The sequence below is a fragment of the Scylla paramamosain genome, chromosome 6 (genome assembly GCF_035594125.1).
Source record: "Scylla paramamosain isolate STU-SP2022 chromosome 6, ASM3559412v1, whole genome shotgun sequence".
Classification (NCBI taxonomy): domain Eukaryota; kingdom Metazoa; phylum Arthropoda; class Malacostraca; order Decapoda; family Portunidae; genus Scylla; species Scylla paramamosain.
In genome coordinates this window covers 25241997-25265934 of record NC_087156.1, presented here as the reverse complement: position 1 = coordinate 25265934, position 23938 = coordinate 25241997, and the positions used below count along the sequence as shown (strand labels likewise).

The window sequence follows — 23938 nt, the reverse complement described above, 5'->3', positions numbered from 1 at the left end:
AAAGACAAGTGGAGGGGAATGTGATGGGTGAGGAACAAAGTAGATTTTGGAAAGATAGGAGAGGTAAAGATATTGTTTGTTATAAGTGAGGTGACTGAGCAGGAAAAGATAGAAAGGACAAATCCCTAGCTTTTCTAAATATAAAGAAGGCATATGATAGAGTGGGTAGAAGAATGCCGAGTAAGGTTTTGGGAAAGGCTGATACAAGTGACAACATTATTACGGTAAGTGAAAATGTTAGCCCTGACACAGAGACTTATTTATGCTTGCACATCCAACTCATGTGCAAGGAAGGCAAGTAAAGATCTGCTGTCCTCTCCATCTGTACAGACACAAGGGCTTATTTTCTTTATTTTTTTTTCTGCTTCAGGAAATGTGTGTGTGTATCCATACTTTAAATTGGTTATTTTCCTATATGGGTGTTAAATTGGTACAAAATAGGCTTTCATGGACTTCCAAATTTCTTTTCCAGTAAATATAAGAACAGGATTGGTTACAGACAATTTGTACTGAAGACCTCACTCCCACAAATTCCTTCTCAAAATCTCTATAGCACTAATCTTACCCATAACTTAGCAGATATCTGATGCCTGCTGTGCAAATCCACTGCAGACGTTCTTTGAAACATATTTTAATATTCAGATAATTACATATTTCAATTAAACAACAATGTAAATCATTATGAAGGTTAAATTCTTTTACATTAACACATCTCAATCCTTTCTTTATTGGTACTCAAGTAGAGTACATATACTAACACTAATGCCTTCTTTAAGATTTTAATAAAATTCAATTAGGATACAAAACTTTTTTACAATAATTTGATAATTAATTGACACAAATTATATGAATGTAATAAGCAACAAAATACACATTAATAGTGGCAGTAGCTAGTTAGATATAATAAAATAGTTAGATGTATAAAATCACAATCTATAGAATCTTCAACCAAAACATAACTTTTTCCTTCCTCTGGTACGAACTTCATCAAGGCGCTTGACAACTTCGGCAGCATTACCACCTACTTTCTTATAAGCAGAAAGACAACATGAAACAAAAGCCTCTGTATTGGGGTGAGTGCTGAGGATGGCTCGCTCCAACACATACAGATCCACAGCCTTGTCTTCTGGCCGCTCCTCAACTGAACTTAAACCAAAGTCAATCAGAATCACCTCAGATGACTCATATGGTTTTACAAGCAACATGTTAGATGTGGTGAGATCTCCATGAATAATGTGGTTAGAGTGCATCTTAGCCAGTACTTTTCCTATTTTCTCTGCTAAGCTCAAAATTTCACTATTGTCCATTGAAAGATCTCTCTCAACAGCTGCATAGATGTAATTTCTAACAGTAATGCTATTTGTAATATTCTCCAAAACTATTTCCCTTTTATCAAAATTAATATCATATACAGCTGGAGTTTTGATGCCTAAAGAACGGCATCTGGTGAGGGCTCGGGCTTCTGCTTTAATGCGTTCTTGGGTTATGTGAGTGTCTAAATCGACATGACGATACTTCTTGGGAAACCTCTGCTTGATGATAACTGAGTGACCCAGCCAGTCAGCGACATACACACGTCCTTCAGCTCCCTGAGTTACAAGCTGGCGGTCCATCTGGAATGATATTACTTAGTGGATGTTCAAACATACAACACTTCTTTCCTATATCATTGTTATAATCCACAAATATCCACTGCTGCCACTAGGTATCATCTTAAGCACATACATCATTCTCTGGTTTGCTTAATCTAACTATTTTCACTATTCTGTAAATCACTATACCTATCCCATTATCCCCAGATCCGGTCTGCCTTGAATACTAGTCTAGTCCTTTTCCAATCTACTTAGAGATGTCCTGTCCCTCGACACTTTTTTTTTTTTTTAATCAACATTTGATTCTACTTTAGGTACATATAGTAGTCTAACTTTGCATATTGTATTTTCTCTAATATATCCAAACCATTACTATGAAAAATGTACTGAATGGTGTACACAGTTCAACCATTTGGACTGCCTCTTTTTCTCCTCTCAGTCTATGAGTTATCATCTATTTGCTATGTAACTCATCAATAAATAATGAAAGTGTGATGGCAAACCTTGCAGCAGTGGTGAAAATAGGAAGGCTGACCGCTGCCTCTGCCTCCTGCTGCTCTACACTGGCACACGCTGCTTCATCATAAACAAATGCCATGCCGCAAATCTAAACTTGACTGGCGGTCACTATAACGGGGCGAGGATTGCTGAAGTTTAAAGGGATTTTGCATCATATATGCAGTGTCATTTAAGAATTTAGAATTTATAGGCGGTATTTTAAAATTCTCTCTCTCTCTCTCTCTCTCTCTCTCTCTCTCTCTCTCTCTCTCTCTCTCTCTCTCTCTCTCTCTCTCTCTCTCTCTCTCTATATATATATATATATATATATATATATATATATATATATATATATATATATATATATATATATATGCTGTCTTGGTGCAGACTTTGCTACGAGACTAGGTTGTTTTTGGTGCTATTTGCCCCTCAGCAAGACAGAGTTCACGACCGCATTTATCTTCTGTAAAGAAACGCATAGTATGTTGCAAAGTACACCAAAATGTATCCCTGTAATAAAAGGAAACGAAAGTACGACAACTTCTGAGAATGTTCGAGATTGGTCAAGAGCCAGCTGGGTTGCCATATAGCGAGGCGTATTTATTTGTAAACAGACAAGGAAGTGCCGTCGGAACTTAGCTGTAGTAGGATCATTGTGAGGCAAGTGGTTGTGCCTGTCTGTATCGTCAGCAGACAAGTTTGACAAGACAGGTAAGGCTTTTCAAAAGATTATTGATTATCAGAACTCTTAATTATGTTTAATCGTATATTAAATATACGATTAAACATAATTAAGAATTTTTTCATGGCATTAGCTCATCTCAAATCATCTAGAGTCTAGACAATCCTTTCTTAAATTAGGCCCAATATAATATAACAAAGGAATATCACGATCCGGTAATAACGTGTTCACTTCTTATTGACAAGATATGTCTCCTGCAAATTAAGTAAAAACATGAATAATGTATGTTTTACAGGAGGCAGTATCCACTGACATACCAGCTGTTATTGATATCAATACAAGTATTCAAATAGGCTGGAGTTTTGTATTATAAACGGGTTTTTATTTAAGATGTTGCTCGTAATATTTGGTATAGAGAATGCTACTAAACAGATTTGAATGTTGGCAGGATTGGTAAGGTAACCACAACCTCCGACGGAGTTCAATATAACAAACATTATCAGATTCAACAACCGTTGGTCTTCCCTGATTTTCATACCTTGATGAGGGTCTTCTCCCTTTCACCAGTCACCGGTGCATCTTACAACCTAAAGATCTGTCACTTCAATAGGGTGCCCAATAAGGGGATATATAATAATATTGTTTTATAATTATTATGTTGTAATTCTTTTGTCAAGTAATTCTTCAAGAAATTCTCATCTCATAGTGTAACCCAAGTATATGTGACAAAAATGCATGAATTTCAGAATCTTACCATTCATCACCATGGCAGATGGCCAGGAAAATCAAACTCCAAGGCAACCAAGGAATTTGCAGGGACTTCTGAATTTTTGTACAGAAATAACTGCAAGAGAAGATACAACACAACCAACGAATTTCCAGCAGCTAGACCCAGAGGTAAGATTATAAAAACGTATTTAGATACAGGGGTGTATCCTGTTAACTACTTTTCTGCACCGCATGACATGATCCAGTTTGTTATGTGCTTTGCATAACTTTTAATTATTGTATTGTGTTTTCTGTGATGTTGAATTTAGTAGAATGTTTTACTCTCAGTGAAACATGTGATTGGTGTGGGTATTACATGGGAAGGTATGGTTGGTGGTGCTCTGTGGGCTGGTTTTGGGTGAAGGCACAAGGGAAGAAATGAGGAACATTGAATAATTCTGCTGTCTGAAAGTGTGTGGGAATGCTTGATTGAATATAGTTAGATGTGCTCAAGAATAGCGAGGGTGAATGTATACAAGGAGTAGTCAGATCTACCTTTGTATGTGTGTCTGTACCAGTAAACATGGAAACGGTGAATATGGGGCTGGATAGGGATGGGGAGGGGGGGGTCACATTCTGATATGTGGCTGCTCTGTGGATTGCTGGCACATACATCTTGACCCTTTGGGGGTCAGGAGATGTATGTGAGTGTGGGATTATTACATGAGTGTTGGGTTATGTGAGTATGGTATGATGTCAGGATAAGCAGTATGTTTTGTGACTGCAGGAGAGATATTTGATAGATAACACAGATGATTCAGCTGTTTTTATGAAATGGTGACTTGCATTTTACAGCGACGCAGATTCTTAGAAGAGGCCTTAAACTCACTAACAGTAAATGTTGCTAAGAAGATGGCAGAGAGTGTCAAGACCTTATGTAGTGAAGCTGTAACGATGAGTGGTGAGGATGTAACAGAACAGGAAGAGGCAATGGCAGTGATTGAGGAATACGTGGATGACATGGATCATGCTATTGGTGAGTTGTATGCTGTTATTTTGTTCTCTTTTGGAGTTGATTACAATTTAAATGATACAGTTTTACTAGAAAAGAAACTTACTGTCTTAGTTGAAGTGTATCAAGACAGAGATGTAAATGCATTCAAATAGGATATGTATAATATGTTTGGGACATTAGTAATATTCAAGGAACATGGTAAACATAGCTAGTGTATCAATACTATTTCAAGCTGACATTTTTTAGTGTTGGGAGGAGAAAAGAGAAGGTTTCCATACACATTCACACACACAGACATGCACACACACACACACATCTATGTGAACAAAATGATGCAAAGGGTGAATAGCTACATGAGTCTGTTTGCTGATGATGCAAAATTGATGAGAAAAGTGGAGAGGATAGAGGATTGTGAAGCTCTACAGGAAGATCTGAATGTGATTTGGGATTGGAGTGGCACTTGGAAAATGGAGTTTAACGTGAAAAAAATGTGGAGTGTTGAAGTTTGGGCATAGTTGTGTGGGGCCAGTCTTCAGTTATAAATTGGGTAATGAGAAAATGACAGTGAAGAAAATGACCTCGGAAATACTGTCACTGATAAGTTGTCCCCAGAGGTACATATAAGAAGGAAGACGTGAAACATATAATACGGCAAGAAACACAAGAGCAGCGTTCAACTATCTGGAATTTAATTGTGACAATGATAAGACTTTGTTTGGAATATGTGGCAGTGATATGGCCTCCCAGCACTAAAAGGGACATAAAGAAATTAGAGAGAATATAACAAGCAGCGACAAAGCTGCCTCCGACCCTATCAGAAGAGAGACTAAAGAAACTAAATCTGCCCACCTTGGAAGAGAGAAGAGAGAGAGAGAGGTGACCTGGTTACCTTATATCGGATTTTGTCGGGTTATCAAAAACTGGACCAGAGTGATTTGGTAGTGAGAGACTTTAGAAGTACAAGAGGGCATGAGAAGAAGGTGAAGAAGGGTGTTAGTAGAAGGGATATTAAGAAGAACAGTTTCCTGCAAAGGACTGCAGGAATCTGGAATGAGCTGCAAAAAGTAGTAAATGCAATAACTACAAGTTTACATGATTTTAAGGAAAAACTGGATAAGAGTAGATATGGAGATGGAACAGCACAAGCTTAGATTCCTCCTTCCTTAAACCACAACTCAGTAAATACACACACACACACACACACACACACACACACACACACACACACACAGCACAAGCTTAGATTCCTCCTTCCTTAAACCACAACTCAGTAAATACACACACACACACACACACACACACACACACACACACCCACCCACCCACCCACTGGATATTGTTGTTGAGGAAGTGGAATATGGTGATGGAATGGCAGAAACTTTGAGTGTTGTAATTACGATCAAAGGAGGTGAAAAAAGGAAAGTTATTGTGATGTACATACCAAAAACTAATGCATGGAAAACCAATAGACATAAAACTATGCAACTAGAAACAAGAAATAGCATAGAGGAAATGATAAGGAAAAGTAACAAAGTGCTCTTAGTAGGCAACTTCAACACTAGAGAAATTAACTGGAAGGAGATGGAAGTGAAAGAAAATGTTGGGTCATGGAGTGAAGAACTTATGCAGACCATGATGGTGAATACAATGAGACAGTGGGTGAATGAACCTACAAGATGCAGAAGAGAAGAAGAACCATCATAATTGGACTACAAAAATCCCAGAAAGTAGATCAAGCATACATTATCTAAGTCCAATGGGAAGAAATGATCATGTGATAATAGAAATAGTATTACAGGAGGAAACAGTGTTGCACAGGAATGAACAATTTAGAAGTGGGAGACAGAACTATGCTTTATATATTTTATGGAAAAATCTACTGGAAAGAGCTATTTGAAGGTCAAGTAGTGCAAGAAAAATATAAGATATTTTTAAGCAAGTATAGAGAGGGGTTGCAACAGTTTGTGCCAAGTTATCAAGTGAAAATTGGGAAGCATGAATGGTATAATGCCAGGTATGTAGAAGCAAAAAAGAAAAGGACAGGGTATGTAGGAAAATGATGAGGAAATTGAACACAAATACTAGGGAAGAATACAGAAAGGCAAGGAATGAATATGGTATAATAAGAAGGGGAAAGATAGAAATTTTAAAAGTGACATAGTAAGAAAATACAAGGAAGAGCCCAAACATAGGGATAACATAAAACAAAATTAAAAACAGGAGGAGGAATTTATAAAACTACTGAGGAGATGAGTGAATGAATGAGAGTTTTCAATCTGTGTTTTACAAAGGGAACAGATTTTGTAGCACTGAAAGTGGTATCACAGAATAAGGGAATACAGGAGATACAGGTAAAGAGACAATCAGGAAGCTACTGGAAGAGCTGGATGTAAGAAAAACTATGGGACTTGATCAAGTAAATGGATGGATATTAAAATAATGCAGAGAACAAATGGAGAAACCCTTGTGGGCTATAATCAACAACTCATTGAAAGAAGGAAAAACACCAAGGGAATGGAAAAGAGCTAACAGAGTCCCAATATACAAAGGGAAAAATAAAAATGGAACCATTAAATTACAGACCAGTGTCACTAACAAATATTTTAAGCAAGCTCTGTGAAATAGTAATTAAAGATAGATGGGTACAATATTTAGAAGATGAAAAGATAATTACAGAAAAGCAACTTGGATTCAGGAAGGGGAGATCCTGTGTCACAAATCTGCTGAGCTTTTATCGAGAGTAATAGATGGAGTGCAAGAGAGGGACAGATGGGTTAATGCAGTATACCTGGATCTCAAAAAAGCATCTGATAAAGTTCCCCACGAAAGCCTTATGTGGAAGTCAGAGAATGAAGGAGGACTAAAGGAAGCAATATTGAGATGGATGGAGGATTGTTTACAGAGGAGGGAAATGAGAACAGTAATCATAGACACTAATTCAAATTGGCATGAAGTGACAAATGGGGTACCACAAGGATCTGTGTTGGCACTTATTATGCTTTAAATATGTTAGTGATATGACAGAGGATCTAAATAATTTTATAAACCTTTTTGCTGATGATGCAAAAATAATTAAAATGATAAAGGATGAAAATGACTGCAAGGAGTTACAAAAGGATATTGACAAAATACATGCATGGAGCCAAAGATGGAAGGTAGAATTTAATACCAGAAAATGCCACGTGTTGGAAATAGGAAAAAGTAAAAAGATACCTTCATGGAATTACAAAATGGAAAGAGAAATAATAATGAAAAGTAATGAAGAAAAAGATTTGGGAGTAATGATTCAGGACACACCATTACCTGAAAGGCACATAAACAGAATATTTGGCTCTACTTACAGTTTAACAAACATTAGGATGGCATTTACCTATTTAGATAAAGAAATTATGAAAAAAAAATATAACAAGCATGATACGTTCTAAATTGGAATATGCAGCAGTAGTTTGGTCTCCACATAGAAAAAAAAATATATGGAAACTGGAAAGAATACAGAGAATAGCAACAAAGATGGTACCAGAATTGAAAGACTTAGTTGTGAAGGAGACTTGGAAGAGATTGAATTACCAACACTACAAGAGAGAAGAGAAAGAGGAGACCTGGTAACAATGTACAAATTAGTAAACAATATAGAAAAAATAGACAGAAATTACTTGGCATCACAGATGGACGAGGGGGCTTGGGAAGAAAATAAAGAGTGGATGTTCAAGTGACATCAAGAAATACAGCTTCCTGTAAAGAACTATTGAAATCTGGAATTATTTGAAGGAAGAGGTGGTTGTGGCAAACAGAGTACACATGTTTAAGGAGAAACTGGATAAATATGGTTATGGAGACAGGATAAAATGAGCTTTGGTTTGTGCCCTGTACAATACAGTTAGGTAAACTAGGTAAATACACACACACACACACACACACACACACACACACACACACACACACACACACACACACACACACACACACACACACACACACTTGCTTGCTAGGTCACCGGTTAACATCCATGATTGTCACTTAGCATGTTGGCAGGTTAATGTTTGGTCCTTTAAAACCATCAGTCAATATGCCTAATGAACCAACATGAGATCAATGAATTAAAATATCTAGAAATAGAAAAGAATACTGATACTTAACATGCATCATCTTATTTCAGACTTGTATAAGATGGGAGGCTTTCCAGTGCTGTTGCGATGCTTGGACTCTCCTCACCCATCACTGCGAGCAGGGGCTGCTGGACTGATTGGAGATGTTTGCCAGAATAACCTGCAATGTCAACAGAACATGCTTGCACTAAATGTTATTCCTCAGTTGCTCCAAGTGATTGATGGGGATGAGGATGTCACATCAAGAGTGAAGGCAATGTATGCTTTGTCATGTAAGTTATTTTCTTAAAAGATTGCTGATTGTATGGCTGCATTTTTTGTGTGTATGTGTGGTTAGCCACTACCTATGATGCATAGGATGGAATTCTCTCTTATATATTGAAGGTTGTGTATTGTCAGCAGTACTTTTCATAACCTTCATTTATCTTATTTTCATCCACCATCACATTTCTATGATCATTGGTTCTAACACTGTTCATCTATACTTGTTTGTAATCAGTCTACCTGTTGATAACTGCATGAAATCTAGTGGTACTTTCACAAATCTCACAGGCCACATCCCATCCTCTCTCTCTCTCTCTCTCTCTCTCTCTCTCTCTCTCTCTCAAAATCCATGAATACCTAAGTACTCAGCAAAATAGTTTTCTTGTACCTTTCACAGCAAACACTTGCTCCATGCAGCTTCTTCCTCTTCTTTAGCCACACTGCTCATCACAAATCACTCCCCCTGAATCACTTGGACTGATGGCTAAGAGTGTGAATGATGTGGATGTGAATGTGTGGTACCTTGTCTGGGTCATCCTATGTGAGATTGCTAGTTGGATATATAGGTGGACAGATAATTGATATTAACCATTTGTTTTACTGACTGATTTATTATTTTTCAGGCTTAATACGTGATTTCCCAGAGGGGGAGAAAGAGTTTGTGAAGACCGAAGGCTTCTCGTACCTGATGCGTGCAATGCAGTCTGGAATTGAGAAACTTGTGATAAAGTCTGCATTTCTTCTCAGCAGACTTATTCAAGATAATGATTCATACAAAGGTAATTCCTGATTATGTGCTGATACAGTTAGAGTATGCAAGAATCCTATGCTGTTTTAATTTGTATTTTTGGGAAGTATCTTGAGAAATGCACTACCTATGTATGAGAAGTGTGAACTTGGAATGCTTCAGCTCTGCATTTTTCCTTTTTGCTTTTTCAGGGGAGTTATTATCTATGGGTTATGTGGAGCAGTTATTCACTCTACTGAGCAGTGAGAAAACAGGCAGTGTTTCCAGGGAACATTGCACAGCAGCTCTGCTTGGTCTTGCTTCATCCTACCCACCAGCCTTGGCAGAGTGCATGAGACCTGAATTACATTTGAAAAAACATCTAACAGCAAGACTAAGGGAAATTAAAGCTAAACAGGAATCATTGGTAAGTTGATGAAATAAAATTCTGAAAAATTTATGTGTTATCTCCCAATGAAATTCTCACATGCCACTTCTCAGTTTCATTACATTTGGTGCAAATACCCAGTGAATAGACAATTAAGTAATGTCATATGTCTGTGATGGCAGATTCTGCTCTGAACACACACACACACTTTTAAAAAATTTAATTATAAAAAATATAGGGCAATGTTCTATTCAGTATCCAAGTCACATTACAGGAACCATAAATTTGCATCATCCAATCAAAATACTTGAAAAATACAAATCAGTAGTTCTAGCATCCCTGAGGCAGAGGATGGCTTGTGTTTGAGCATCGCAAAGGTGTATGAAAGAGTGAAGTGACAATTGGTGTAAAAATTGTTTTTATAAGTTCTCAGGCATCGAGATGTCTCGGCTCAACCAGCCATTAAGCACATGCTCTTAATATAATCTCAGTTACATGAATGTAACTGAGATTATATTAAGTTATCTTCAGTTATCTTCCTCCAAGGTAGTTGGCTCTTTAGAACCCAATCATAACCACTTCTTTAAGTATATAATGTCTGGCTATATTGATGGATGATGTTTGATCCATTTAAGTTTCCATTCCACATGCATATGAAGGCAGGGACTTCGTGAATTCATGTAGTGTTCCTTTTAGATTCTTGTAGCATGCAAGAGACCTTGAGTTTATGTACCTGACAAAGCCCTCAATTCCACAGGAGGAAGAGAGCTACATCATGGAGCTGCTAAAGCTGATGGAAGAATCTGAGGTTGAAGGAGAGGAAAACACATTCAGATAGCTCTATTTAGCTCACCTATAAAACATTATCTTCATCCTCATTACAGGCATCCACATTACCAGAAGATGCTTCTTGCCAAGAAACCAGCTTGTAGTTCATTAGTTGGTGTCCAGCAGTTTCACAGTAGTGGTTCTGTGTTGCCTAACACAATTTTATTTGCATATTTGTAGCTTGCTTTTGTCATGAAATGTCCAATCTGCAGTCTCACTAATAGACAGTCAAGTTGTTCATTATAAATGTATATCAAATAAAGTAATGCATATACTATCAACATAAAGGAAGATGATAAGAGTTTAAGTAAAAGAGCAGGCTAAAAATCTGTATGTATGTTCTCATTTCATGCTGAATCTTTTTTTTATATAAAATGTGTTTTTTGTGAAAATAAACTATAGCATATGAAAAACTGTTTTTCTGAACTTGAAGGTATTATCAAATTTTCCATTAAGTAGAAAATAAGGGAGATAATAATTTTATTATGTCAATATATTGACCCTGGTAAGGGCAGACAACGTAAGTATGCAAATTCAAGTTAGACTCCTGAGACATGACATCTTGGCAAATAGATACTGCAACTTTGTACCTGATACTTTAATAATTCAGATAAAGAATTTGCAGCATAGGTGTTGTAAGATATTTGTAAAAAAAAAGAAAAAAAAACTTAAATGAATCTTGTGTAGGGTCAAATAGAACTATGCCTTCCTTATTTGGTCCAGAAAGTCAGCTATATGTTTAAGAAATGTGATGGATTCTTTTGCATAAAATAATAAAACAAAGTGTTTCAGCAGCTTTACAAGATAATTATTCAGACTACCTAAAACCAGGGGCTATCTTTTTGTTATATTAAGTTTTCTTTGTCACATTCAAATCCCAGTATTTATACCCTTTGTTTCCTGTAGCAGCATAAATTCTCAAGATTAAATTAGTTTACATGCATTTGTATGCATAAGAACTAGGTATATCTTTATATGTTTATTGAGCTTAAAAAAATCTACAGATAAATCTGAGAGTTCCCCAAGAAGTAAAAAAATAGCTAACATGGCAGACATTATATAAAGCTCAGTGTAATACTAGAGCCCCACCTTAATATTTTCTCTCTACTTCCCTTTCTTTTCCTGCTCAAGGCCCTTGTTGCTGTACACTATTGGGAATCCACATTACAAAACAAGCTACATTAATAACTGGGAATCAATATCAATCAACATTATATTTGTGAAATTGAAAATATTCATTCAGTTCCAAGCTTCAACTATTCTCATTTGTGTCACTGTTCATGGAAGCTGTATTATAATTTCCTGTTTCATATATTTAGATATGAAGAAAAAATGATTCTGTAGTTGCTATCAAATATGAATTTTGTGTGCATTTAGTTGTATACAATGTGCAAATATTGTTAGACATTTTGACACATGCAATATGGAATTATTCTGGAAAAAAAAAAAAAAAAAAAAAAAAAAATATATATATATATATATATATATATATATATATATATATATATATATATATTATATATATATATATATATATATATATATATATATATATATATATATATATATATATATATATATATATATATATATATATATGCACATGAAATATTTGAAAATGTATCAGCAAAAATCTTAATCAAATCTCAATAGATAATAATTACACTACTTTATGCTGTAACCATTAGCATGCTTGGCATAATCTTCATTTATTTTGTATACTTATACTTGTATACTTACTTTTTCTCTTTCTTTTGGAAACTGTACAGCATCCAAAAATAATGAGTTGTTGAAAGCAGGAATTCAGAAAACATACATAAAACTTTTAGACATTTTAAATTTTATCGATAGCTATGTAATACGGAAGTTCAGACTTAGGTACTGCAGCACATAGCAATAGGATAACAGGTCCATTGCTATGAGACTCCAAAGACACCCATCAGCTGAGTTCCTCCCGAACTGCACGGTAACGTGTCATTTCATTGGGGAACACATGGGACAGCTCCACCAACAGCATTGCCTTGAATCTCTTGTAAGCATCAATTCTTCCATTAACCTGAAATGAAAGTGCATCACTAATGAGAGGAACTTACAGGATCTTGGGTACATTTGAATACAAAAAATAAAAAAAAAGACCAAATGTATCCAGACCTAAACTTTTTGTTATATGCACCTGAAAGCATATGCAGATATCATACCATACCATATATCAGACTAAGACCTCTCTTAGGCCGGGTGCACATTGAGACGCAGGCAACACAGGCGACACAGCACAGAGCAGGGCAGAAAACTGCATCTCACCGGTTTAAACCTAAGCACGCATATTGACACGCAGGACAGCACAGCACAGATGCAGACCTGTGTCGGCCTGCGCGACGCAGTCGTTCGAACGCAGTTTCCTGTGCCACGTGCGGCGCAGCTTGATAGCAACTCGCTCTTTAGTACTCACAATGTCGTCCACGGAGCAACTCATAGAGGCTGTTCGCCATCAAAGAGTGCTGTATGACACTAGTCATCCTGATTATATGAGAGGAACTTATAAGGACGAGTTATGGGCAAATTCTCCATGTGTTTTCCTCTTCTCCATGTATTCACTCCTCCACACTGACCTCTTTGCTCTACAAATATCATAATTATTATAATAACATTACTTTCTCGAACTCGTTTTCTGAGTCGGAATCGGAACTAAGGTTTCCAAAGTAATTTTTGGCAACAGCCATGATCAACACTACCGCACAGGACGACAGCCTGCTTCTCAATGTGCGCACCACGCCTGTGCTGCGCTGTGCTGCCCTGCCCTGCCCTGCCCTGCGTCTGCCCTGCTCTGTGCTGCCCTGCGTCTCAATGTGAGCCTTGCCTTAGAGAGGCATAGCTTAGATAAGATGTCACAATTCACTTTGGGGAATGAAACTACAGAGCAAGTGGTTGGTTAACAAAGTAGCAGTAACAATGTGAGTAGCAGTATTCTTTCAACCTTATTGCAATGTGTGGCCAAGGTGTTCCCCTGTCATATGGCATTTGTTGAATGACTAAAGGGTAAGAGAGAGAGAGAGAGAGAGAGAGAGAGAGAGAGAGAGAGAGAGAGAGAGAGAGAGAGAGAGAGAGAGAGAGAGAGTGAGAGAGAGAGAGAGAGAGAGAGAGAGAGAGAGAGAGAGAGAGAGAGAGAGAGAGAGAGAGAGAGAGAGAGAGAGAGAGAGAGAGAGAGAGAGAGAGAGAGAGAGAGAGAGAGAGAGAGAATTATGACCTGCACTAACTGTCTCACCTGTTCATTTTTGGTAAGGGCTTTCTCCATGCAGTCCTTGGTGTAGAGTTGTGGGTTTCTTCCTCCATCAATATACCTTTAAATTTAAAAGGAGTACCAAATAATAAATCATAAAAATTGATTCAAAGGAAACATCCTTCATTATCGATTAATATTATTTATTCACTTACCTGATTTAATAGGTGTACTTTTAGATATTTCACAAATTCAAATAGTAACATATCTGAAAATTGTTAATCTCTTTATATATGCCAGCATGACATGCATTACTTACTCAAAAACTTCCAGTGGGACATGGACTTCTTGCACAGCATTGCGGAGCTTGTCTATGTCCTGCATATTGGTTATCAAGTTTTGCCTGAAAAAGCAAAATGCTGAATAAGTACTTTGGTTCCTGTAAAGGAATACTAATAAATGTTTTTTCTTTTTTTTATATAACTGTAATGGGGAAAAGCATACTTTTTTTGTTTTTTATGTAAGAGGAGTACTGGCCAAGGGTAAAAAAATAAAATAAAATAAAATAAAATAAAATAAAATAAAATAAAATAAAATAAAATAAAATAAATAAATAAATAAATAAATAAAAAGGCCCACATAAATGCTGGTCCCTAAAAAAGAGAAAAAGAGATCAGAAACAATCATCAAATATTGAAGGATAAATGTCATGAAGCTTCCCTCTTGAAAGAATTTAAGTCATGGGAAGGAGGAAATACAGAAGCAGACAGGAAGTTCTGGAGTTTACCAGATAAAGAGATGAATGATGGAGAATACTGATTAACTCTTGTATTAGAGAGATGGAAGTCAGAGAAAGTAGAAAATCTTGTGCAGCGAGGCTATGGGAGGAGGGAAGACATGCAGTTAGCAAGATCAGAAAAGCAATTACCTTGAAAACAGCAGTAGAAGATAGCAAAAGATGCAACACTGCAGTGATGAGAGAGAGGCAAAAGAGTCAGAAGAGAGGAGTTTATAAGACAAAATACTTTTGATTCCACCCTGTCTAGAAGAATGGTATGAGTGGAACACCCCCATATATAGCCAGATCAGGCTTCTATACAGAATTAGCAACAGGAGATGAGAAAAACTGGCAGAGATGACTCAGAATGCCTAACTTCATAGAAGTTGTTTTACCTAGAGATGATATGTGAAGTTTCCAGTCAGACCAAGGATGTTCATTGTAGAAGAAGGGGACAGCTGAGTGTCAGTGAAGGCACTCAATAAGAATAATACCTCCTCAGGTCCCTCCAATTAGCAGAGGCAAAACACCATAGGCATTTCTACTTTGGGAGATCCCAGAGAGGAACTGGAGCAATCAGACAAGATACAAATATGAGGTTGTGATCACTGGAGGCCAATAGAGAGGACAGAAGGATTACATGTTAAAAAGGTCAAGAATGTTGGGTGTATCTCCATGATGGTCAGGAATGTGGATAGGGTGTTGCACCAGTTACTCTCAATCATGAAGGATTGCAAAGTGAAGAGGCAGTTCACCTGGTTGGTCAGTGAAGGTTGAGAAAAGCCAAAGCTGGTGGTGAACACTGAAGTTTCTGAGAGTGGAATATCCACGAAAGGGAAGAATCAGGATGTGCTCCACTTTGTAAGTTAAATACTCAAAGAATTTTTTATAGTTAGAAGAGTTAGGTGAGAGGTATAGAGCACAAATAAATTTACTCTAAGAGTGACTCTGCAGTTGCAGCCAGATGGTAAAAAAAATTGGAAGATTCAAGTACATGGGCACGAGAGCAAATGAGGCTGTTGTGCACACAGACAGAACATGTACCTTTGGACTGAAAATGGGGATAGAGAAAGTAGAATGGAACAGAGAGGAGGTTACTGTCAGTTGCCTGAGATACCTGTGTTTCAGTAGGGAAAAGATGAGATTTAGTAAAGGAGAGGTGGTGTTCCACAGATTGAAAATTAGGTCTAAGGTTGTGAATGTTGCAGAAGTCAATGAAGTTTTAAAAAGTTGAGGGGGGTGTCAAGACACTTCAGGTTGATACCAGAAGCAGTTGGATCTGGGGACATTTGTGGTCCCGTCCCCAAACGGAGACTCTGAGACTAGTGCTGGAGTCACGATATTGAATTATGAGTGAAGGGTGTGTGTAATTAGGTGCAAGTAGAGTTGTGTGAAGGAAGAGAATTTTCTTGAGAGGGCAGGCTGTGATGGCCCCCTTGTGTTGTGAGACACAAAGGTAAACATTGCGAGGCCACATCTGGGTCACTGATAGCTTCACAGCATCCTCTGATCTAGTTCTTGAGACTTTACTGGAGTAATCATTGTTTTGGCAGGTGTTTACTCCTGAGTGTGTTTATGTTATTTCTTAACACTGAATTGTTAATGTACTTGAGCTGGTATATCTTTGGCAGTATGTAAAAAAAGATATACCTTTCTGTAATGGTTCCCATTTGTGGAATATTCCAAAATTTTGGTGATATAATTTTTCATATTTACAATTTCCTCTAGTGATAATAGACATGTCTTGTATTTTATTTTCTTTGCTTTGATTGTACAAATTTTGCATAAACACTAACATAGTATCTCCTCCCTTCCTTAGTAGAATGGTTACTCGTTGCCCTAATCCGTTTTTAGCCTCGCTATATATGTCTGATTTAGCTGCTGAAAGTGCAGCGAACAACCTGAATCAATGAAAAGTATGATTTCATTTTTTTTTTTTTACGTCAGCAGTAAAACGGCCCAAGGGTACAAAGTAAAATAAATAAAATAAAACCGTTTAGTGCCGCTCCCAAAAAGAAGAGACGCTGGTGGAGGATTAAACGAGTGTGTCAAACTAAATGGTTCTTGATGAGTCCTAATACTTACAGCTTCTGGTTGAGCACTTGCTGTCCCTGTGGTTGGAAATCGCTGACAAATATGCCTATTTGTCGCACATTTTCTATAAATGTTTCAAGCTGGTTTTCTAGTTGATCCAGTGAAGACGACATCGCGAGGGAAGGAGACCAAAGGACACACCAAACAACTCCGTGCCGAGTAGCGGATCACTGAGTCACTGACAGCAGAGTTGGCTTTTCTTCAGCAGTGTTGTGGTACTTATTTTCCAGAGTAAAATACTGATATATATATATATATATATATATATATATATATATATATATATATATATATATATATATATATATATATATATATATATATATATATATATATATATATATATATATATATATATATATATATATATATATATATATATATATATATATATATATATATATTAAATATATATATATATATTTATTTATTTATTTATTTATTTTTTGCATGTTCAAAGTTCATCCAAGGGCACACACACACACACACACACAAACACACACACACAAACTTTAATGCATCACTCCCAAAAGGATATTGATATAGACCATGTTCGTTATTTTTTTGTTTAATTTAGGTGTCTTTTTTTCACATGACATTGCGTATAGAAATTTCATACTTATTTTAGACTATTTAAATCTCTCTCTCTCTCTCTCTCTCTCTCTCTCTCTCTCCAAGAGATAATTTTTATGTCATAAGAACATAAGAACATAAGAAATAAGGGAAGCTGCAAGAAGCGACCAGGCTTACACGTGGCAGTCCCTGTATGAAACATACCTACCTATTTCTATCTGTTATCCCCATCCATAAACTTGTCTAATCTTCTCTTAAAGCTCTCTAGTGTCCTAGCACTAACTACATGATTACTGAGTCCGTTCCACTCATTTACCACTCTATTTGAGAACCAATTTTTTCCTATCTCTTTCCTAAACCTAAATTTTTCAAGCTTGAACCCGTTATTTCTTGTTCTACCCTGGTTGCTGATCCCAAGAATTTTGCTTACATCTCCCTTTTTATAACCCTTATACCACTTAAAGACTTCTATCAGGTCCCCTCTTAACCTACGTCTCTCTAGAGAATGTAAATTTAACAGCTTCAACCTCGCCTCGTAAGGAATACTCCTCATCCCCTGTATCCTGTGGCACCCCACTAATTACATGACCCCACTCGGATTTCGAGCCGTTTATTACCACTCTCTGTCGCCTGTTACCAAACCATGACCCTATCCAGCCTAACACCTTCCCATCTATCCCGTGTGCCCTAACCTTTCTCAGGAGCCTTTGATGGGGTACCTTGTCAAATGCTTTACTAAAGTCAAGATATAAGATATCATAACTATCACCATTATCTACTGCCTCGTACACCTTATTGTAAAAACTTAACAAATTTGTCAAGCAAGACTTCCCCTTCGTGAAGCCATGCTGTGACTGATTTATCAAGTTACGTTTGTCTAAATGTTCCCTAATGTTCCTCGCTATTATTGACTCTAACATTTTACCTACAACTGAAGTTAAGCTGACAGGTCTATAATTAGACACTAAAGTTTTATCCCCTTTCTTAAAGATGGGTACTACATTAGCCTGCCTCCACATTACTGGTACCTCACCCGACTCCAGTGATTTCCTAAAGACAGAAACTAACGGCTCACTAATAATCTCCTTACATTCCTTAAGTACTCTGGGATATATTTCATCAGGTCCTGGTGACTTGAACTTTTTAAGCCTATCTATCTCCTGTTCCACTATCTCCCTAGTTATGGAAATATCTGTCAGCTTCTCATTCTCATGTCGCGAGAAAGGCATCGTGTGTGTGTGTGTGTGTGTGTGTGTTAACTAAGGAAATCATGAAAATGCATTTCTCTCTCTCTCTCTCTCTCTCTCTCTGCAAGAGATATGATAATTTTTATGTCGCGACTCCCAATACGGGCATCTCTCTCTCTCTCTCTCTCTCTCTGCAAAAGATATAATCATTTTTACGTCGTGACTCCAGAGATGGGTATCCCCACCCTCACTCTCTCTCTCTCTCTCTCTCATTTAAAGAAAATTAGGCTACAATGAATTCTGCCTGGCCTCTTAAAATGCTTAATTCATTTTTCCGTCCTAGAAAAACTTATTTTTAGCATATCAGTATGTCTATTGATGAAAAGTTCATGTAACACATTTTGTAATAAAATTAACTTAATGATTATCTTGACTGCTACGGGTCATGACAATACACATGTTAACTGCTGTATGAGACTTACTACAACTCAAATTAACTGTTGTGCTTCAGTCTCACCTATGTAACAATCAAGGACTTTTCAAAATTAGATCTGACCAAACCTTATGATGTCTTAACTCTAACTAGAGACTTCATCACCCAAGGACACTTCCAAAATTACGCTAAGCAAAGAGACTGATGATAGGGTGATAGTGTCAAATCTGAGATTTTGAAGAAAATCAAATTAATTTGTAGAGGATACCCATAATTGCTTAGCTGAAGCAGTGACAAAGTACTATGTATGTGCAACACTAGCTTGATCTATAAATCCCATATATAGACAGTAGGACATTGGGTTTGCTTATGTCTTTTGGTGATAAACTTGAGAGCCTTGTGGACAAACTGCAACATTTGTTTCTGTTGCTGTTATGACAATAATCCCCTTAAAGGCCCATCCATACACATCAGTGATGTATCAATTCCATGTCAGTTCAGCACTTCACAGTGCTAGTGAAAAAAAGTATTGTTACTTTGAATTTGGCTGACGCATTCATGCATGTCTGGTGCAGTTGTGTTTTGAATCTGTGTCAGTTCCATCTCCATTTCATGAAAAAAAAAAAAAAATGTCACCACTAGTTTCTTCCAGTGTTTCACAGATGCTGGATGATGAATGCATTTTTTTTCTTTCATGCCTCATGTATTCACTTTCTTTTTTCAGCCTGCGCTCAGCCTCTTCCTCTTTCATAAGAAATTATGGCAACCATTGCCAATTCAACGTCTGAAAACTTTACCATCTTGGAAATCAGACACAGTAAGGATGTGTGAACAGACATCACTGAAGCATCACAGATATCACTGACACTGAACTGACACAGAAGTGATATGTCACTGATGTGAATGTGTGAATGGGCCTTAATCCACCCTATTGGTTGACTCTTTAGTTCATTCTATCGTTCTTACCTTAAAATGCCAAATTTCTCAAGATCATCCAAATATATACAATTAAAATAAATTTCTTCTAATTCATGATTCTATAATTTGCCCATAAATGTACCCACAACTTCATTCCCAAATGCATGCAAGTTTCACATAAGTATCTTAACATGAGGTTTCAAAATAGGCATACATGTGGTTCATAAAAATATATTTGAGTTATACACAGAAGGTTTCAGCTTTTGTTTTATGCTAAAGTACATTTACCAATTAATTTATATAAAAGCATACAAATATATCAGGCTACTACAGTATACAAATACATGCTATAAGACATTTCATAATCTTATATAAATCATACAGTAGTGCATTTCAGTATTCTTAATATCCAATTACAAATACAGAGGGGGTATCTATAACTGAATTGTAATGCAAATATTGACTGGAAGTAGGCGTTGCAAAGAGTGGTGTATTAAGAACAGATAAGGAATAAAAAGAAATGTAGTGACCTGCTGGACACTCATAAGTTCAGAAATTGCTTATTGAAAGATTTAATAGTAAATTAAATACTGTAATTTTGAGTTTCCATCAGTAAAGGGGTTGGAGAAAGAGATGACTTGTGAATCTGGTGGATGGAGGGATACAACACTTGTGTTCACACTTATGGTTACAGTCTACAAAAAGTTTGCTAATACATTATTTAAGTTTTATAATGAGGAAATGCTACACACCAGAAATGACTCATTTCATAACACTCACATGTTAGAATATTATTGCACAGCAATAATGGGAAATTCTTATCAATTTTATCTAAAATGGATGTCATTATATTTAGTAAGTAGTTCTGGAGCAGCAACAAAAATTATTTGCTGAATTATAGCATGTATTACATACTACAGTCACCTCTCTTCTGAAAGCAGTTATATTAAGCCACCATTCATTATTTTTAAATGCATGTACAAATATGCATATGAATTTTGTATATAAAAGACTTGCTTCCCCACCAAGTGGCTAATTTTATATCATTGAAGATCCACTTCAAAGTAACAATTTTAAGGATATGTTATAAAATGGGATGGCCAACCTTAAGAGTACAAACTACTATTCTCAACACACACTTCTGCACTGACACCATCCATTCTTGTGTGGTCAATTTATCTTTATTGAGCATCCAAATATAATATATATATATATATATATATATATATATATATATATATATATATATATATATATATATATATATATATATATATATATATATATATATATATATAATGTATATGAACTACAACCTGGGGAATCAGTCTGCCTTTTCCCAGTGCATCCTGTCCATGACTACATATCAAAAATTACTTATCACTACAAAAGACTGTAGCACCAGACAGTCACAACACTGAAAACCAAACAAATTTTACAATATCAATATACTGAATAAAATAACAATCATTGGGCTATGTTCTTGATGTTTCCTTTCTATAAAAGGCTGTAGAATTTTTGTATATATATTGTCTTATTAAAGCTGGTTGTCATAGATCAAAACTGCATTCCATTTTACCTGTAATCAATGTTCCAAGGAAAATGTGAGCACTAAAAATATATTGTTACATGGGAGGTGAAAGTGTATCTAGAATATTTCTTATATTCTCCTGAATTGCAAGAGAAGCATTGGACCCACATGTTATGATTCTCTGTATAAATAACAAGGTTTCTTGCCCTTAACCTGTGCTTTGAAAATCTTTGCCCATTGAAAAATATTTTTAGTAGTCAACTCTTATGCTTCAATAATGTTTTATTGGCTTCTTTGAAGAATCTCCACAAAATGTATCTCCTCTTTGCATCTCAGACAAATTTACTGTGTCTTTTTGACTTAGTGATTGGAATATTTGGAACTGAAGATAAATATTAAAACAATAAAATCTGTAGCAATAGTGATAATATTCTGTAATAAAATTTACACAATGTGTGTGCTCAGAAAGTAAATGTATCTATGCAGTATATATGATACCTCCTTTTACTGACCTTTCTTTCATGTATGTCTCAGTATATGAAGCCATTGATTATAGTTTAATAAGTAATAAAAATAAATCCACATGATTTAGTATCTTTTGTTTTAATAGCAGCACAAGATTTGTGACAAAGATAATGTATAAAACCATATTCTCACTCAAAACAGCCAAATTTGACTGAAGGTGATGGATAACTTTCTGTCCTTCATAACAAGGGAGGCAAAACAAGCAGGCCTGCTGCCAGCTGGATGACATGTATCCAAACAGCTCGGCTGCTCAAAAATCAAAAAGCAGGTACATACTGCTAATTAAGTTTTTTCACATGTTTCAGGTGCCTCCCTGGAATTCTTGGTAGCCCTCTGCTCCGGTAAAGATGATGTCTATCCAGATACGCATTGCTTCTGGTGATGGTGCCATCAAATGGAACGTCCGCTCATAAGTCTTCACACAGAAGGTCAGTTTTGGGTTTGGAGACTTTACTGAATGGAGGTGATCAACATAGACTTCCTCAATAGCCTGTAGGAATAAAGTAATAAGTATGAAAAGCATACTGGTAAACCTACTTTTAAGATACATTGTGCATATTAAACAAATTATAAGGCCTTCTCTCCTATTCACATTCTGTTAATGGAAAATTTTAGTTTTGATAATAGCTGCTTTTGTCTACATTTTTAGAGATTACCTGGAAAGCTGTGGAGAGAGAGAGAGAGAGAGAGAGAGAGAGAGAGAGAGAGAGAGAGAGAGAGAGAGAGAGAGAGAGAGAGATGAGAGAGAGAGAGAGAGGAAGGAGAGAGAGAGAGAGAGAGAGAGAGAGAGAGAGAGAGAGAGAGAGAGAGAGCACCTTTTAGACAGCTGTTGTTATTCTTCCTGTGTTCATTGTCAATTTGGATACATAAGTAGGGACACAGCCCAGCCACTCAGTCCTACACCTAAGTTAGAAGATGTGTTCATGAAGGGCATTAAGAGTTGTGATGCAGTTCAGAGGATGGAGGTAAAAAGTGAGTTGAATCTCCCCTTCTCTCATTATTTCAATCTCCTTCTTAATTCCAACCTCCTTCCTTTGCAGCAGGAACTAGAATGAAGTGCTGGTAGAACCCAAATATTTGTACTGTATAAATCTAATTGTAAGGGATTGGGGGCAGAGGGATTCTGAAACCCTCTCAAAAACTTAGTTTTATTTCACACAGATCAAAATAGCAAAGGTCTTATCCCTTTTCCTTTTTCTTCTAGTTTTCATTTATTTATTCTTAAGGTTGCATGTGTAGAATAAGGGAAGCTCTAAGAAAATTTCTAGTTAAACAAATAATAACATGACAGCTTTTGTGGTTTCACTTACCTGAAAGTAGACGCCTCCTCTTGGTTTGGTTTCATTTTTGTCACTGTAATACATGAGTGCTCGCTTTGATCGGTCAAACACAAACCATCTCTTCTGCCACGTTCGGAACTTTGAGCCCAGTTTGTGGAGATAGCCACGGCAGGCTGTGGCTGTGACAATGATGAATGGGCAGAGTTCAATCTGGTGGCCAGCACTCTCAATGTGTTGCTTGAGGTCAAAGTGCTGCTCACTACGCACCTGGCAGGTATCTTGTCAAAGGTCGTTGCTGTAGGATTAGATCTTGGTTACTTTCAGTCTATTTCAGAAACACTCAAAAAGTTACAACAGTATGTTGCAACTTCTTCCAAGCTGAATTCCTTTATTCTTTAATGGATGTGAGCCTCAAAAAACATTCTGATTTGCTGATATTATAAATTTGACTGTGACAAATACCTAGCCTCTCAAGATAATGTTGAATACTGAAACTCTCCAAGGTATGCATGCACGTGGTGTCAGTCTAATAGTTCAGAGAGAGAGAGAGAGAGAGAGAGAGATGAGAGAGAGAGAGAGAGAGAGAGAGAT

The 23938-nt window shown here is 36.5% G+C and overlaps 4 protein-coding genes across 5 annotated transcripts in view; 1 reads left to right on the top strand and 3 right to left on the bottom strand.

The window, feature by feature from the left end:
• Positions 1 to 448: 448 nt before the first annotated feature.
• LOC135101483 (EKC/KEOPS complex subunit TP53RK-like) lies at positions 449 to 2238 on the bottom strand. Its single transcript, XM_064005504.1, has 2 exons — positions 2096 to 2238; positions 449 to 1613 (listed from the first exon to the last, which is right to left on the bottom strand). The coding sequence occupies exon 2, from the start codon at positions 1611 to 1613 to the stop codon at positions 945 to 947; it is 669 nt and encodes a 222-aa protein (XP_063861574.1). The 5' UTR covers positions 2096 to 2238; the 3' UTR covers positions 449 to 944.
• Positions 2239 to 2635: 397 nt separating this feature from the next.
• Positions 2636 to 11224, top strand: LOC135101482 (hsp70-binding protein 1-like). 2 transcript variants are annotated; one of them, XM_064005503.1, is made up of 7 exons: positions 2636 to 2753; positions 3522 to 3672; positions 4339 to 4519; positions 8655 to 8876; positions 9492 to 9647; positions 9808 to 10022; positions 10741 to 11224. In XM_064005503.1, exons 2-7 carry the CDS (start codon positions 3541 to 3543, stop codon positions 10819 to 10821), a joined length of 987 nt encoding a protein of 328 aa, XP_063861573.1. In that variant the 5' UTR covers positions 2636 to 2753; positions 3522 to 3540; the 3' UTR covers positions 10822 to 11224. The 2 variants fall into 2 exon arrangements, with proteins under 2 accessions (XP_063861573.1, XP_063861572.1); XM_064005502.1 differs by having other exon boundaries at positions 2663 to 2804.
• Positions 11225 to 12630: 1406 nt separating this feature from the next.
• Positions 12631 to 17118, bottom strand: LOC135101481 (mediator of RNA polymerase II transcription subunit 10-like). The gene is made up of 4 exons (XM_064005501.1): positions 16892 to 17118; positions 14348 to 14431; positions 14074 to 14149; positions 12631 to 12867 (listed from the first exon to the last, which is right to left on the bottom strand). The coding sequence occupies exons 1-4, from the start codon at positions 17011 to 17013 to the stop codon at positions 12751 to 12753; spliced, it is 399 nt and encodes a 132-aa protein (XP_063861571.1). The 5' UTR covers positions 17014 to 17118; the 3' UTR covers positions 12631 to 12750.
• Positions 17119 to 23411: 6293 nt separating this feature from the next.
• The window catches only part of LOC135101478 (uncharacterized), a 46173-nt gene continuing 45646 nt past the window's right edge, over positions 23412 to 23938 (bottom strand). Inside the window, exon 15 of the mRNA XM_064005491.1 lies at positions 23412 to 23642. The gene's annotated coding sequence lies outside the window, so the exon portion shown is untranslated. The remainder of the gene's footprint in view (positions 23643 to 23938) is intronic.

Coding starts and splice junctions, on each gene's coding strand:
- LOC135101483 (XM_064005504.1), bottom strand. CDS start 1,613: ATGGACCGCCAGCTTGTAACTCAGGGAGCTGAAGGACGTGTGTATGTC.
- LOC135101482 (XM_064005503.1), top strand. CDS start 3,541: ATGGCAGATGGCCAGGAAAATCAAACTCCAAGGCAACCAAGGAATTTG. Junction 4,520..8,654: donor TGACATGGATCATGCTATTG/GTGAGTTGTATG, acceptor ATCTTATTTCAG/ACTTGTATAAGATGGGAGGC. Junction 10,023..10,740: donor AAGCTAAACAGGAATCATTG/GTAAGTTGATGA, acceptor TCAATTCCACAG/GAGGAAGAGAGCTACATCAT.
- LOC135101481 (XM_064005501.1), bottom strand. CDS start 17,013: ATGTCGTCTTCACTGGATCAACTAGAAAACCAGCTTGAAACATTTATA. Junction 14,150..14,347: donor GTCCCACTGGAAGTTTTTGA/GTAAGTAATGCA, acceptor TTAAATTTAAAG/GTATATTGATGGAGGAAGAA. Junction 12,868..14,073: donor CCCTTACCAAAAATGAACAG/GTGAGACAGTTA, acceptor CTTTCATTTCAG/GTTAATGGAAGAATTGATGC.